Raw genomic sequence first — 15,703 nt, 5'->3', positions numbered from 1 at the left:
TTACACTTAAACAAAACTTGTAAGTTATTTCAAGAAACGTTGGTACTACAAATTCGGTAACAATTACCCAACTCATTAATTGTTGGCAGGACAAAAACATTTTGAGCAAATCAATAATCATAGAAACCAAAAAATAAAAAGAATGGTAGGCAATTAGAATTAGCAGAAAATAAGATGAGGGGGGGGGGATGTGTAACGATCAAATCCACACAACACTGCGTGGAACAAAAGCTACCGTAGGAAAGAGAAAGAATGGGAGACAAAAAAGCACACACAAAGAGAAACAAACTGAGTCACAGATCACATAATAATAGATTAGAGAGCGCATAAGATAAGGGAGTTACTCACGTACACTCACCGGTCACGCCTCTCTCACTATTCATGCATTCTTTTGAACCCTTATGGCTTGCTTTGGAATTTAAGAGGGAGGAGAGTAGAGGGAAGTAGAGGAAAGGGGAGTAGTGGGGAGGAGGAGTAGAGGAGATGATTCACCTCCACCTTATTTGGATGTTTTAAAATTAGTAAAGGAGAAGTGAGTAATTAGCATTCCCCTTATGTAATTTTGTTAATATAATAAGGATAAATTAGGTAATTTACTTGGTCAATAGTTTATGTACTCTACTCCCCCTCCAAATCTCTCCAATTTGGGGGAATTAAAATTGGGGGGCTAGAGGGAGTCCAAACCCCTCCAAACTCCTCCAAACCCCTCCCCCTCATTCTTTAAAAAACTTCAAAACAAGGTAATTGCATTACTCTCCCTTCCTCTACTCTACTCCCCCTCCTTTTTTAAACATCCAAACATGCCATTAGTTTTTTTAATTAAGTATTTTTTTAGTAAATTCTTTTGTGGAAATTTTTTAATTAAAAGATAGAAAACTATTTTTTAGTACTCTAACACTTATTACCCAAACAAAAATGAATAATATATTCAGCAAATCCTTCTTCCTTTTTGTCTTTAATAACCAAATAAATAATTTTTATGGGAAGTTTCCACAACAATTATTATCTCTCTCTCTCTCTATATATATATAGACAAATTTTAACTACAAAATTGGTTGTAACTTAATGCTACAACTTTACTTAATAAAATAAACATTATTTTATATTTTGAAAATCTAACCATTGAATTGTATATTCTTTACGTTTTTAATACACATGTTAAATTTTGTATCAATAAGGTATTATTTACTATATGATCTATAAACTTATATTTTTATGCATAATTTAAAACTACAAAAAGTTGCAATTTAAACAATTTATTAATGACATAGCTATTGATTTTTAATTTTTTATAAATTTTGCAAGCATGGAGGATATAAGAAGAAGATGTAATCTAATGGTGGATTTGTCAAAATTTACCTTCAATAAAAACATATTGAATAAGGTTGTACTTTAAGACTACAATCAATTTTGTAACTAAATTTTGTCCTATATATATTATGTTTTTTTATTATCAAGTTTTATTTTTGTCCCTTCTCAAAAAGAAAAAAAGTTTTAATTTTGTCGACTAAAATTTCAAACTTATTAAATCATCATTTCAACATGAAACCTATATCCATTACTTGCTCACTTTAAAGTTTAAAACAAATATTTTCTTTACATGTTTAATAGTTGTCAAATTGATAAATCATATATGAAACCTCAAGTGTTATCAAAGATTTTTTTTTTAAATATATGTTTCTTTTATCTTTTATATGTTTCATTACATTTTACCTATTTCATTATTGTCCAAAATAAAGTAGAAAACATTCTATCTTTTAATATAAAAATAAAACAGAAACTTCAAATTGAAAAAAAAAAAATTCATATGTTTAGATTTAATTGACAAAATTAAAAACCTAAAACCTAATATAAGATATGATGTAAAATTTGAACAATCATATATATTTTAATTACCCCTAAAAATATAAATATATAAAAATATATATTAATTAAAGTAGTTATTAATTATTTTAAGCCGCTACGCTCCACGTCCACGATAACTCTGCGAATTCCACGTGTCCTGTACCTGACTTCATCTTCGCTTTCAAGAACAGAATAGAAGCAACTTGCAGGACCCCCCAACACTGAAAAAGAAACCCAAAAAAAGGAACAAACAACCTCACTGTTCCTTTTCTTACTTTGAGAGCCAGAGGAGAGAGAGAGAGAGATATCATACTCATACATACAAAGTCAGTCTGGCCTTTTTGGGGTTTCAAATTTGGGGAATTTAAGAATTGGGTTTTTACTTTTTTTATTTATTTATTTATTTTAATTTGTTTGTGTGAGTGAAAAAATAATAATTTTGGAGATGTATGTGGCTACCATGAGAAAGTCTTTCAAGGACTCTCTCAAAGTTCTTGAAGCTGATATTCAACACGCTAATACTCTGTAAGTTCATAAGGGTCTCTCTCTTTTTTATTTCTCTGCTTGTTTTTGTGCTAAAGTTTCCTCTTTTATTCTCTGTGTGTGTTTTTTCCGAAATGTGAGATTTTTGTTGTTGGATTTTCTGGTCTTTCTCTTTTGTTGTAGATTATGTTTTTTTTTTTTTTTTTTTTTGTCGGTGTTTTCAGTTTTTGATTTTGTTTCCTCCTTTGGTATTTTATTAACATCAAGTACTTCTCGTAATACAGCTTACATTATGTATATCTTGAAAAGGAAAACGCTTGGGTTTATTTTTTGGGTGGATTTAGTTCTTACAATTCTAACTCTCTCTCTCTCTCTCTTTCTCCGAGACACACTCGCACGGAACTGCTAGGGCATCCATGATTTTCATCTCTGCAACTTTGTTTGTTTGTTCTTTTTTTTTAACCTCGTTAAAGTGGAGTTTCCATTTTTTACTTTTTACTCCCTTTCCTATAGGTCAATCTTGCTCTAATTTTCCTTGTTACTAATGGGTTTCGTTCTGATTATACCATGTTGGTCTCTGAATTGGGATTCCATTTCAATTTGTTGGGTGGTAAGATAATTCCTAGGTAACCTTTTTTTTCCCGGGGGGTAATATAGAAATACTCTTTTTTCCCCTTATCTTGAAACACTTTTTTCTAGGCCTTATCCTTATCTTGATACATTGTGCCTTAAAGCCCACGTGGGCAATGGTTACATCTTATTGAGGAGGAGCTGTCTCAATGATTTGGATGTACTTAAACTAATGTATGACTAATGGGGCCAGGTTAAGGATTGTTCTGTCCAGTCTCCTACAATGATTTTTTTTTTTTTTTAGTCTTTTTGTTTGATTGTTTGTTTGTTTGTTTGTTTGGAGTGATTTATTCCATGTGTGTAATCAATGATGAGCCTAATTTATCTAAGAATTTGCAATGCTTTAGATGTTAAAGACATATTATTTGGAAATTGGAAAGTTCTTTATTTCTTTAATTAATGTATTTTATGATTTCCTACTTTCTAATGTACTTCAGGAGGCTACTAGCTTAATCTGATAATCTTATTTTTAATTTTCTGTTTAAATTCTTATCTTTCAATGCGAAATGCAGTGCCTCAGATTATCCAAGGGAATATGATGGTGCCTGCCTTCAGATGAGAATGTCATATAGTCCAGCTGCGCACCTATTCCTCTTTCTGGTCCAATGGACAGATTGTAACCTTGCAGGGGCCCTAGGACTCTTAAGAATCCTAATTTACAAGGTTGTGATTGTGTTTCTTTACATGGGATTTTTTTGTTGTTGCAGTCTTTATTCATTTCCAATCATGGATATGGCTGACCTAATCAATGTACCTTATGCTTCAGGTTTACGTGGATGGCACAACCACCATGTCTACCCATGAAAGAAAAGCAAGCATAAGAGAGTTTTATGGTAATGTCCTGAGTCCAGCATACTTGGAATTTTGGGTTTAGTGTTGTCAACTTGTGTAGTTTATTCCCTTCTATCTTGCTAATGTCTAAAACCTGTTGCGGGCAGCGGTAATTTATCCCTCTATATTGCAACTTCAAAGAGGTGTTACTGATACAGAAGATAAAAAGCAGAAAGCAGTATGCATGGAGAGGTATCGAAGGAGAGATGACGAGGAACATAGGCAGTGTTCTGATGTAGATACTGAAAGAGAGGAAGAATGTGGAATATGCATGGAAATGAATAGCAAGATTGTATTGCCCTACTGCAACCATGCCATGTGCTTGAAATGTTACCGAGAATGGTACTTCCACCTCTCTCTAAAGCTTTTTTTTTTCCCTGAGTTCTTGTACTGGAAATGGTCAACTATTTAGTTGGTTTGCTCTGTGATTCTTCTTTCTGATGTCTACCCAGTAGATACTGTTCAATACCAACAAATAAAATTAATTAAGGATGCATTGGATGTTTCATGGATGTTGGATTGTTTGACACCTAATACTAGATCATCAAGGTCTAGTGAAGGCCCTCTTTTTTCATTGATTGACTGATTGGTCTCATTTTAGTAATGCATTTGTGTTTCCAATGTTTACTGAAAAACACGACGCATCACTAATCAATATACCTTACACTACAAAAGTTATGGTGAAGTTATGCTAGCAACTAATAAGTTACAAGCAAAAGTTTTTGTATGATTGAGATACAAATACATGTCTTGATACACGTGAAACTAGGCTTTTTTTAGATTACTTTACATGAGATAGAAGTATGCAGAATCATCCTTTTTCTTTTTTGGGTGAATATCAATATGCAGAATCATAAACATTATTTGGGTTAGGAAAAGGTAGATGACAATGGGCTAATGAATGTAATTTGTAGTGTAAGGTATATTAGTTGTTGACTGGTGCAGAAGTGCAGGATATATTTCTGTAAATATTTATTGAAGCTCTAATATTTTTTGTGTACTTTAAACTTGGATGTGGCATTGTGGCTTATGAATTTTAATGGCTAGGGATGCAAATCAGGTCCTTTTTTGAGAATGATCAAGGGAACTTTAATGATTGATTCTGTTAACAGTTATTCTTATTTTAAGCTCGTACAATGAAAATGCTTTCCTTCTAGAATTTATGGTGCACCATGATTATGTTGGGAGGATAAAACTTGGTATCATCTTATGGGCAGTTATTGTGTTGGACCCGTGGACTCGTTGAATTTTTTCCTTCTGTGTATGGTACCTAGAGTTGAAGTTGAATGATTCATGGGAAGAACTGCTGTTGATTATGGGAATGGTTTGTTAGCTGAGAAGCTATCATTCAATGGGGAAAGTGTCCCATGGAAGAGGTGCCATAACTTGGGATGGGAACTTTTAATTCTTCAATGTGGCGTTTTGGATTGGATTTGATTACTTGAAAGTTCATTTGTGTTGTCCTTTTATTATGTTTGATGTGCTATTGCAAGTTCATGTCTACTTTTGGTTGTTTCCTTATGGCAGCAACAATCAATTGGTTATTGTTGCCAAGCGCAAACACTGGATTAGATCATTCCCATATTTCATTTTAGAGGTGTCAAATCTCACCCAAGTTTGAAGAGTACTTTTAAGATTAGATTTCTGAATATTGCAGAAAGAGAATGTAAAGTTATTTCTACAAGAGTTGGTGCATTTTATAATGATATGCTACTCTATGAGCTTAAGTCGTTATTCTAATGGATTGCGGCAGATTCAACCAGGCAACATCTATTAGGGTGATGCTCATGTAGTTTTTGTTTGAATTATTTTATCTTCGATTGTCAGTAAAATAGATTCAGAGATCCATTTTCATTCCACCTGAATTTTGTGAAGTCTCAAACCTCACATGCAACCATGTTGTGCATAACCTGTATTTGAATTGAAAAAGAAGTAGATGTATGTAACCATTGTGGTCTAGTTACAATTAAGCCTATTGTTTTGTTAGAGGAAAATGATTCTATGATCTCTAGTGCTCTTGCATCTGGGCCCAAAAAACATCTTGCTAGGTGATGGAAATGATCTGGGAAATTTAGCACGTCTACCCTATGATGTCCTTATTTATCTTCAAACAATTCATTTGTGCTTCAGGTAATTCTCATACATTTTTCTAAAAAAGATTTTTAAACTTGTAATTGAAATGTTGAAATGCATTAGAGTGCAAATTGCCACCAACAAAAAAAAAAAAAAAAAAACCGACAACAACAACAACACCTTGGCTGTCTAAGTAATGTCGATGTGCTACAAGGCTGCATTTTTGTCACCAGATTACTTTCAGGTTGTATTGGATTGTTTATCTGTTTACGTGCATGTAGCGCACTTCTTGGGTTGTCTAGCTATGTGCTCTCATGTTGGGGAGTAATCTAGCTTATCTTCCATTGTTCCAGGCTATAAATCTATGTTTATTTTATAATGTATTTACCCTTATGGATAAAAGTAATAATCTGTTGCAACCAATTGCAGGCGATCAAGATCACAGTCATGTCCCTTTTGTCGTGATAGTCTCAAGAGAGTGAATTCAGGTGATCTCTGGGTATTCACAGACAGCAAAGACATAGTTGACATGGCAACAGTGTCAAGGGAGAATCTTAGAAGGTTGTTCCTGTATATAGATAAGTTACCATTAATTGTTCCCGATTCTCTTTTTGACACTTATGATTCTCATCTAAGGTGATTAGCATGGCCTAAACCCTAAGCCCACCATCTTTTGTGGTCTCTCTGTGTAGTTCTCTTCTCTCTTGCTTACATAAGGACCGAATTTATTCGGCACATTTAGATCAGTTAGAATTGCAGTGTTTCCTTCCCGCTTCTGATCGGAAGAACCCAGCCTGCATTATTATGGGCTGGCTGGTGAAGTTGAGATAATCTAATTTGAAGGGTTCATAAATTGTATCTAGCACATTGTACATGCTTGTATAGCCTGGAGGTTGCCTATAAAGAAGCTTCTCAGAATGTCTTTTCCTCATAGATATCCTTTTTAATTGTAACATGAACCATATGATTTTTCTTGTTCAATGCATAAATTGATTTCTGTGAGTTAGCTAGCATGCTTCTGATGACTTGGATCGACCATGGAGCACAACTAACATGCATTACTTTAGATATAGTGTCTCTTTATTTGGCAATGATCTCAGAGATTATGTGGATCATATTTATTGTTTAGTTGGTCTAATAATAAGGTGATATCAATGGTGGATCCATTTGAGAACCATTTAAAATTTGCTCAGCAATATGGTGGCTGGATCTCCCTTCCAAAAGTGAGGTGGTGAAAGATCTTTAAAACAGGCTCTGTGGAGGCAAATCTTTTAAAAATGGCTCTCTAAAGATGTCATAGGCAAGCAAGCTTTCATGATATCATATCCTGGGTTCACCATCACATACCCAAAAAAAGGGGAGGAACAAGAAATTTAACTCAAGGGGGAAAAAAAAAAAAACACGTTAACGGAAGGAGAAATTGAACTTCATAATCAGTGTTCAATTAAATCATATTTCAAGTACCAGAGTCACGATCCTTGCTTTATACATTTCTTTATCATCAGTTGTTATTGTGTTTTCATGGCTTAAGATCAAACTTTTTTCATGCTTATTTCCAGTTAGTGGTATGATCATCTCCATTTGAAATAGATCAATGTGATAGATTCAGATCAAATGTTGTATATCTTAAGGCTTATTTAGTACCACACCATTTACCATTTAAAATTTTTTATAATGCAAGAGTAGAGTTAGGAAATAAAATCTTAACCACGAAAGAAATACTCAAATAAAATCTGTGCGTTTCAATTATTTTAAATAACATAATATTTTTTATAATATGAGAATGAGAGTCAGGAAATAAAATCTGTGCAGTTGAAGTCAAAAAATTGAGAGGATCTTGTTTCCTTTGGTTATCTTAGTTATGACATTCTGTTATAAGGCTAAAGTCTTAGTCTTAACTCAGGCCCTCCATTTACTTTATATTGACCCCTTAGCCTACCCATGCTATGGCCGCCTCCTCGGCCACGCTAGTGCAAAACAGCAAAAGGATGGATGTTGTCGTTGGTCGAACCTGAAAGATATTTGTATTATAGTTATTAATGCATTTCTTAATCAATAATTATATGTAAATCTTAATATGTTTAAAATTGAATAATAAAATCTATATTCAGCAAAATAATAATAATAAAATCTATAGTAAAAAAAAAGTATTTTAAGTTATATGACAAATGCACATTGTGTAAAGGTTTTATATATATATATATATATATATATATAATTGTATAATAGATTAATAAATTTAAATAAATAATGGTTTTTTAAAAAATATCTTAAAACTTTTTGATAATTGACTTTTTTAATTGGAATATTATTATATATATTTATTAAAAAAATTGAAAATATATAGTTTCCTAAAGTAATTATATATTTAATAATTTTAATATATTTGTAATGAATGACAGAGGAAAATAATGTCATACAATTGTAATTCTTATAATGTGCCATACAGTGCAAAAATTACGATAGACTATTAAAATAATAATGAAATTTTTTTCAATTTCTAAAATTTTTGGTTGTAGAATTTTAATTAGAGTAAAATGCTCCAAGACTATGTCTTAATCAAGAATCATATATAAACTAAATGATATATTTAAAATTGAATGATAGAATATATAGTAAAATAAATATTTAAAAAATTATTTAAGTTATATGACACACGCTCATTGTATAACCCTAATTATAAATCATATTATTATATATCATATTATATTATATATAATAAAAGTTGGGCTTAGACGTCGTGGTTGCGCCAAGTGGTGGCACCAAATTGTAGAAATTTTCTTAGATTTTTAGATTTTAAGAAAAAATATATATAAGTTTTTGTCAACTATAAATTATAAGTGGATATAATTTTTCTTCAATTATAATTTCTAAGTGGATAAAAATCTTAATTAGATGAAAGATAACTGAATAAAACTAAATAGACAAACTTATGAAAAATAAATAAATAAAAAAGAAGAAGAATTTGATCACAATTGGAATACTAAACCCAGCAGTATTGGGAGACCAGCAGACAAATAGTGCTAAAAAGAAGGAAGGATTTTGATGAATACTAAACCAGACTTCTTGCTGAAATTTCTTTATCAGAAGCAAGGTTTCAAGAGGTAAAGAATTATGCAACTTTCTTATTTTTTAATTACTATACTACACGTTTATATATATAATCAAAAAAAAAAAAATGTCATGCGTTGATTCTCAAATACCAATTTCAAATAGATAATACTAAGACAAATAAATAAATAAATAATTCTACCACTTATCAAGCAAACGTTTTAAAAAAAAAAAAAACTGTTTTACTAATAACCAAATATCCGAACCATGCATATTATGCAATATACAATAATTGACCTATAAACTTATAAAAAAAAAATAGCAGAGGAAAAATCAATTTATAACAATGTTATCTATTTCTTTTGTGTTTATCCAAAAATAAATAGAGGAAAGTTGATAAGAAAAAGTAAAATTTTGTATTTATCCAAAGATTAGTAGAGGAAAAGTTGATAAGAACAATTAAGATTTTGTATCTATCTAAAAAAATTGCTGCTATTTTTGCTTACCTTCAAGTATATCTAAAACTTGCGATTAGATCATAGGGAATAAAAATCAATTGGGAAAAAAAAATTATAAATACATTTGCTCCTCCTCCCTCAAACTTCTCATTCGGACTGTTCATGAAGGTTATATTTTTTGTATTCTTAGTTTTTTATTTTTTGTATATATTTTTAGTTGGATGGTTTTGTTCTATAACGGAAGTACATATTATTTATACTACAACTAACTATATTGGAACTCTTTGAAGCTATAGAGTTTGAAGGGAACTTTGAAAAGCTTAGTTATTTTGACCATCTCTATTTGGCCATGGAGGGAGGCACGTACACTTTTGTGGAGTCATGGATGCTATTTTCATGGATCATTAAGATTTTTATTCCATAATTGGTAAGTATGATCAATCCTCGTTACTTCTGGTATGTATTCTTTATTCTTTCGCCTAAATTTTCTTAGGAGAAAAAAATGGAAGTATTCATGTTATTAGAATTTTGAAAGTGATTATTTACAATAAGCTTGAATTGTCGAAACTTAATTAACTAGATCTTCATCAACCATAATCTATTGGAATATGATCACAACAAGGATTCTCAAGTGAGATAAAAACCTTAAAAATTAAGGTGTAGTTGGCTTAGCAATATAGATCTTCATTTACTCATAATATAGATTGTTGTTCACAAAATTAGCCTAGAAGGATGTGCAAACCTCACAAAAAGGTATTACTTTTTAATTCTTATGACATCTCAATGCTAATGAAGCTATTTTCAATTATCGATGCAAACTTATTGCCAAGGTCTCAACTCTTAGTATTTCTCAAAAATATTTCTTGAAGTTTATATTTACACTTTTTTTTTTGATAGGTTGAAATTCGATGCCTCCTCCCTTGCTTTCAAATACAAAAACTCAATTCTTATGTAAATCTCACTACTTTTATTTATTTATTTTGTTTAGTAATTTGGGTTGTTTATAATTCTTAACTATTAAACTGAGTTTACCACTTAAATATATGTTATTATTTAAATTTAATTAAATTAAAAAAATATTTATTATTATTTTTAGATTACACATGATTCTTGATTAAGCCGTGCATCGCACGGGCATAATACTAGTATATAATAAAAGTTGGGTTTAGACACCGTAATTGCGCCACATGACTTCATCAAATTGTAGAAATTTTATTAAATTTTTAAAATTTTAAAGAACTAAAAAGGAATAGTATACTAGCAGGACTCTAATTCATTCTTATCATTAAGTAGTTTATCTCAAAAAAACTACTTCACGTTAGTTTATCTCAAAAAAAAAAATCTATCACTTGCTTCATGTAACTATCATTAAGTAGTTTATCTAAGGAAGAAAAAAAAAATCTAATAACAATCTAGCTAATAACATTAACTAGTTTTTTTGGGATAAAATATACCTAAACTTCTTGATTAGGTAAATTTTTTTTTTCTTTTTGTTCATATTTATCAACTTCTTTATAACTTAAAATCATGGGCGGCTCTAGTTATAGGTCAGGGGGTTTCAAATGAAGCCCCTAAGCTGGGCCAAAAAAAAAAAATTTTATATAATTTTCTAAATTTTTTTATTTGACCCTCTTAAAATAAAATTTTGAACCCTCTAAGTCTAAATATTTTTTTTAAGCGCATCTGAAATAAACTTGAATATGTTCATCTTGACAATACCTTGGTCTTTTTAAACAAAAAAAAAAAAAAAAAACTCATTTAGATCCGAACAAATTTGAAATAAACTAAAAAAATAAATATTTATAGTATTTAGATCTTGTTTGGAGTTCACTTAAGAACAATAATGAATAGGTTTATTGTATTTAAAACAATAGATGATTTCAAAATTTTAATTTTAGCAAGAATAATTAGTATGTTCATTGTATTAAGCAACAATATGCAATGAACTTATAGTTTGTCTTATATGAGAAATGCTATATTCATAATACTTTCACAACAAATTCTAAGTAACAGATTGTTATTGATTGTTAATGATTAACAAAAAAGTAATTTCAGTAGTGAGTTTAAATTAAAACTAATAACAACTTATCACTTAAGATTTATTGGGAAAGTATTATAAAAATATTGTGAACGTAACATTTCTCATCTTTTATTCTCTTGCTAGTACCTATTATGGACAAATTGTAATAGGAAAATCACGTAGACCGCAAAATTCATTTTTTATAAAAAATATATCTTCTTACTGACCCTTTTAAATATAATATATTTATTTATATATTTTAATTAAAAAATAAAATTTTTTTATTAGTCAATAAAATCCATTAAAAATGTCTTATGCATAGTCTACTCACTATTACACTCCACAGTGATAATGTACACTGCACAAAGCTTGATAGGATGATAGCTTGATAGTACTCAATTGTTAAGTATATAATATTTTATAATCTAAAAAAGTTGAGAAAAATGTCATAACTACTATGCAAGTGCAAGAGATCTCTGCATATAGCTATTGGCTAGCCCCCACCCACACAGTTACATTGCCTACACATTCACTAACCTAGTAACCCACCCACACGGACCACACCCAATGTATACCCACTCAAATTAATATATATTTTTTTTATGCAAGCTTTTACTTTTTTTTTTTCTGATTTTTTTTTTTTTTTTGCTAAATGCAAGCTTTTACTTTATGAATTATTATAAATTATCACACTAACTAATAATTTAATGTATATCATATCAACTCAATTGTGTTATAGTGATACTTTCTTACAACTTTCTCTGTCTCTAAAGAAGCTTCTCTGGGTCACCAAGAAAGCTCCTTTTTGGACTGTAGAACCTGACGTTCCTGGTAGTAGGATTCACTGTATCTCAAGCTTGCTTGGAGGTGGTTCGAAGGCTAGCTCTCTCTTCTTCTTTTTCTCTTAGTTTCTTTTTTCTTTCTTTTCCCATTTTTCCGGGGCTTGGGAGACACGAGAGTTGTGAGGGGTGTGAGATATGGAGAACCTTACAAAACATTGGCAAAGCTTGTCTCTGAATGCCGGGGAAGGGGATGAGTTGGGGCTGGAAGATGAGCTCTCAACAACGAGCTTTACTATGGCGGCGAAATTTTTGACAAAACGAGCACTCAATGTGGAGGCCGTGACAAAAACCTTCAGCACTCTGTGGAGGTCAGTGAAGGGTTTTGAGGTTAGGAAGATCAGTGACCATGTTCTACTGTTTACCTTTGAAAAAAAGGAAGAGGTAGAGAGGATAATGAGTAATGCCCCTTGGAGTTTTGATAAACACCTGGTGGTTCTGCAGTGGTATGACAGGGCAGTTTCCATCCGGGACCTAGAGTTCAAGAGGATTCTGATTTGGGTCCAAATACACGACGTTCCGTTTAAGTTTATGAACAAAACTGTGGCGATGAAACTCTGTGAAGTGGTAGGGGCGGTCTGCCAAAGTAGTGATGAGGGGGAGACGGATGGGGGGAGTTTTCTACGCATGAAGGTAGTTATTGACATTAGCAAACCTCTGTGCAGGGGACGACTAATATCTCTGTCCAAAGGCGAGCAAAGTTGGGTGTCTTTCAAGTACGAAAGACTTCCCAATATCTGCTACTGGTGTGGTTGTCTGAATCATATAGATAGTGATTGTGATTTGTGGATTGAAAGTGAAGGTAAGCTCAATAAGGAGAACCAAGCTTATGGCGCATGGATTCGGGCTTCACCGTATGTGAAGGGCAGAAACTCAGTCCTCAAAGTTCCGGGTTTTTATGCTGCAAAGAAAGCTGAAAAGAAAGTGGAGGTGGAGGTAGAGAATGTGGTGGTGCCGCCGGTGCTTCTGGTGGATGACTTTCTCCCCACGGTGGTGCAGGGACAATCCGAGGCTACAGCTCATTTTCAAGGTGCAGTCAACGAGGTTTCAGAAGTGTCAGAAGGGGAAGCTATGATTCATGATGGGGCTGTACTGGAAAGCCATGATTCAAGGGAAAGTTTTGACGAAAGGCTAGCTGAGATTGATAGAGACCTGACCCGGTTTGACAAGGAGAGGGACGCGAGTTTAGAGACTTCCAAAGAAGGAAATCTAGATGGGAATAAGGTTGAAAGTACAGCTAGGGGGGCTGAAGTTCCATACACGGCAGTGGAAAGCTCAAAGACAAAAGCAAAAGTAGGGGTTGAGATGGTGACTACACAAACAAGTGAGAAGGAGCGGGTCTTGGTAAGTGTTCCTATTACCTAATCTGCTTTATCTGATATTTCTAATTTTATGAGCTCTAGGAAAAGTAATGTTAGGGCAGAAAAAGCCAAAAGGGTGAGGAAAAAAGTCCATGCACGGCAGGTTGAGAATGCTATTCCTAGGATAGTCACAAAAAACACTAAAAGGCTAGCATCTGAGGGGGATTTCAGTGAGTTACCTAATAAGAGGAGATTGGTTTCTTGCTTTGATCAAGATCAAAATATTTTAATGGTGGAGGCTGCGGAGCAGCCCCGCCAACAGCTATGAATATTTTATGCTGGAACTGTCGAGGACTTGGGAGCCCTCAGACAGAGCAGGAGCTTGGTAATTTAATTCGGGCTCATTCTCCCTCAATCGTGTTTGTAGCCGAAACATGGTTGAAAAAAGCTAGGCTAATTTATTTACGTGACAAGTGGAAGTTCGATGGTATGATTGAGTTTTCAAGAGAAGGGAGAGGCGGAGGGGTGGTGATTTTTTGGAAGAAAGATGTGGATTTCTCGGTTGATTCTTACTCACCAAACCATATTGATGCGATCATTAATAAAGGAAAGGAGGGGGAGTGGAGATTTACCGGTTTCTATGGGGAATCCGAAACAAGCAATCATCATATTTCTTGGGCCACCCTAAGAAGATTAAAAGCAAAATTTACTTTACCTTGGATATGTGCGGGGGACTTTAATGAAATTATTCGAGCCCATGAGAAATTGGGGGGGAGACATAGACCAAGTAGGCAAATGGAGGAGTTCAGGGACGTGTTGGATGAATGTGGTTTTCAAGACTTGGGTTATAATGGTAACAAATTCACTTGGTGCAATGGGCATGCGGAGGGGCATACAGTGTGGGAGAGAATTGATAGAGCGGTGGGAACGTCGGATTGGCTCTCTATGTTTCCGGCTACGAAAGTTGTTCATTTGGAGTGTGGTACATCGGATCACAAGCCGATTTTAATTCACTTATTGGGTATACCCAAGCGAGTGAATAAACCTTGGCGGTTTGAGCAAATGTGGATGAGGGATGAGGGGTGTAGAGAAGTCATTGAAGATGCATGGTCCCATGCATATCATGGCAGTCCGATGAGTAGAGTGGAAGGTAAAGTGGAGAGGTGTCGCAAGAACTTGAAGTAGTGGAGCAAAGTTGCCTTTGGTAATGTGAACCGTAGCCTTAGGAAAAAAAAGTCCTTTTGAAAGTGGCCGAGGAAGCGGCTATAAGGGGTGGAAGTTTCTCTCGGGTTCAAAGGTTGAAGTCAGATATTTCGAAGCTTTTGGTTAAGGAAGAACAAATGTGGAAACAACGATCTCGGGCTCTATGGTTGCAAGAGGGTGATAGCAATACGAAGTTCTTCCATAGTAGAGCGTGTCATCGGTTTAGAAGGAATTGTATTGATGCTCTTGAAGATCTGAGTGGGGAGATGTGCACGGATGAGGATGGGATTTCCCAGATTTTGGTCAATTATTACCAACTCCTTTTTAATTCATCAAATCCGTGTAGGGTGGAGGAAGTCGTGGCTGGTGTGCCTTGCTCTGTAACGGAGGAGATGAATGCAGCGCTAATTGGGGAGTATACTAAGGAAGAGGTGGTCACGGCTCTAAATCAAATGGATCCATTGAAGGCCCCGAGTCCGGATGGACTCCCTCCCCTTTTCTTTCAGCATTATTGGCCATCAGTGGGCGCCGATGTGACGGAAGCAGTGTTGAGTTTTCTTGCTTCGGGTGCCATCCCTCCATCCATAAATCAGACTTTCATCACTCTCATCCCAAAGGTAAAATGTCCCACCAAAGTCTCTGAATACCGTCCTATTTCTCTATGTAATATTATCTATAAGCTTGTATCAAAGGTGATTGCAAACAGGCTTAAAGGGGTGCTACCCTTGATTATCTCAGAATCCCAAAGCGCTTTCCAATCGGACAAAGCAATTTCTGATAACATTCTTGTAGCTTTCGAGACTTTGCACCATATGAAGAACCAAAAATCCAAAAAAGGGGGCTTTATGGCTTTGAAGCTTGATATGAGCAAGGCTTTCGATAGGGTGGAGTGGAGTTTCTTGGAGGCCACTATGTTGAAGATGGGTTTTGATGCGCGATGGGTGGCCTTGATTTTGAGTTGTATAAATT

At 33.6% G+C, this 15,703-nt stretch overlaps 2 protein-coding genes across 3 annotated transcripts; both read left to right on the top strand.

Annotated features, from left to right (window-relative positions):
* Positions 1-2,039: 2,039 nt before the first annotated feature.
* LOC112034999 (E3 ubiquitin-protein ligase AIRP2) lies at positions 2,040-6,868 on the top strand. 2 transcript variants are annotated; one of them, XM_024067824.2, is made up of 5 exons: positions 2,040-2,370; positions 3,471-3,621; positions 3,725-3,791; positions 3,897-4,131; positions 6,292-6,868. In XM_024067824.2, exons 1-5 carry the CDS (start codon positions 2,291-2,293, stop codon positions 6,500-6,502), a joined length of 744 nt encoding a protein of 247 aa, XP_023923592.1. In that variant the 5' UTR covers positions 2,040-2,290; the 3' UTR covers positions 6,503-6,868. The 2 variants fall into 2 exon arrangements, with proteins under 2 accessions (XP_023923592.1, XP_023923593.1); XM_024067825.2 differs by lacking the exon at positions 2,040-2,370 and adding an exon at positions 3,032-3,151.
* A 7,458-nt stretch (positions 6,869-14,326) lies between these two features.
* On the top strand, positions 14,327-14,716 carry LOC111984238 (uncharacterized). The gene has a single exon (XM_024015866.2). The coding sequence runs from the start codon at positions 14,327-14,329 to the stop codon at positions 14,714-14,716; it is 390 nt and encodes a 129-aa protein (XP_023871634.2).
* Positions 14,717-15,703: the final 987 nt, after the last annotated feature.

The sequence above is a fragment of the Quercus suber genome, unplaced genomic scaffold, assembly GCF_002906115.3.
Source record: "Quercus suber isolate HL8 unplaced genomic scaffold, Cork oak 2.0 scaffold_167, whole genome shotgun sequence".
Classification (NCBI taxonomy): domain Eukaryota; kingdom Viridiplantae; phylum Streptophyta; class Magnoliopsida; order Fagales; family Fagaceae; genus Quercus; species Quercus suber.
The sequence above is the reverse complement of the archived record's forward strand: the minus strand, read 5'-3'. Positions and strand labels throughout refer to the sequence as shown.

Coding starts and splice junctions, on each gene's coding strand:
- LOC112034999 (XM_024067824.2), top strand. CDS start 2,291: ATGTATGTGGCTACCATGAGAAAGTCTTTCAAGGACTCTCTCAAAGTT. Junction 3,622..3,724: donor TAAGAATCCTAATTTACAAG/GTTGTGATTGTG, acceptor CTTATGCTTCAG/GTTTACGTGGATGGCACAAC. Junction 3,792..3,896: donor AAGCATAAGAGAGTTTTATG/GTAATGTCCTGA, acceptor TGTTGCGGGCAG/CGGTAATTTATCCCTCTATA.
- LOC111984238 (XM_024015866.2), top strand. CDS start 14,327: ATGGAGGAGTTCAGGGACGTGTTGGATGAATGTGGTTTTCAAGACTTG.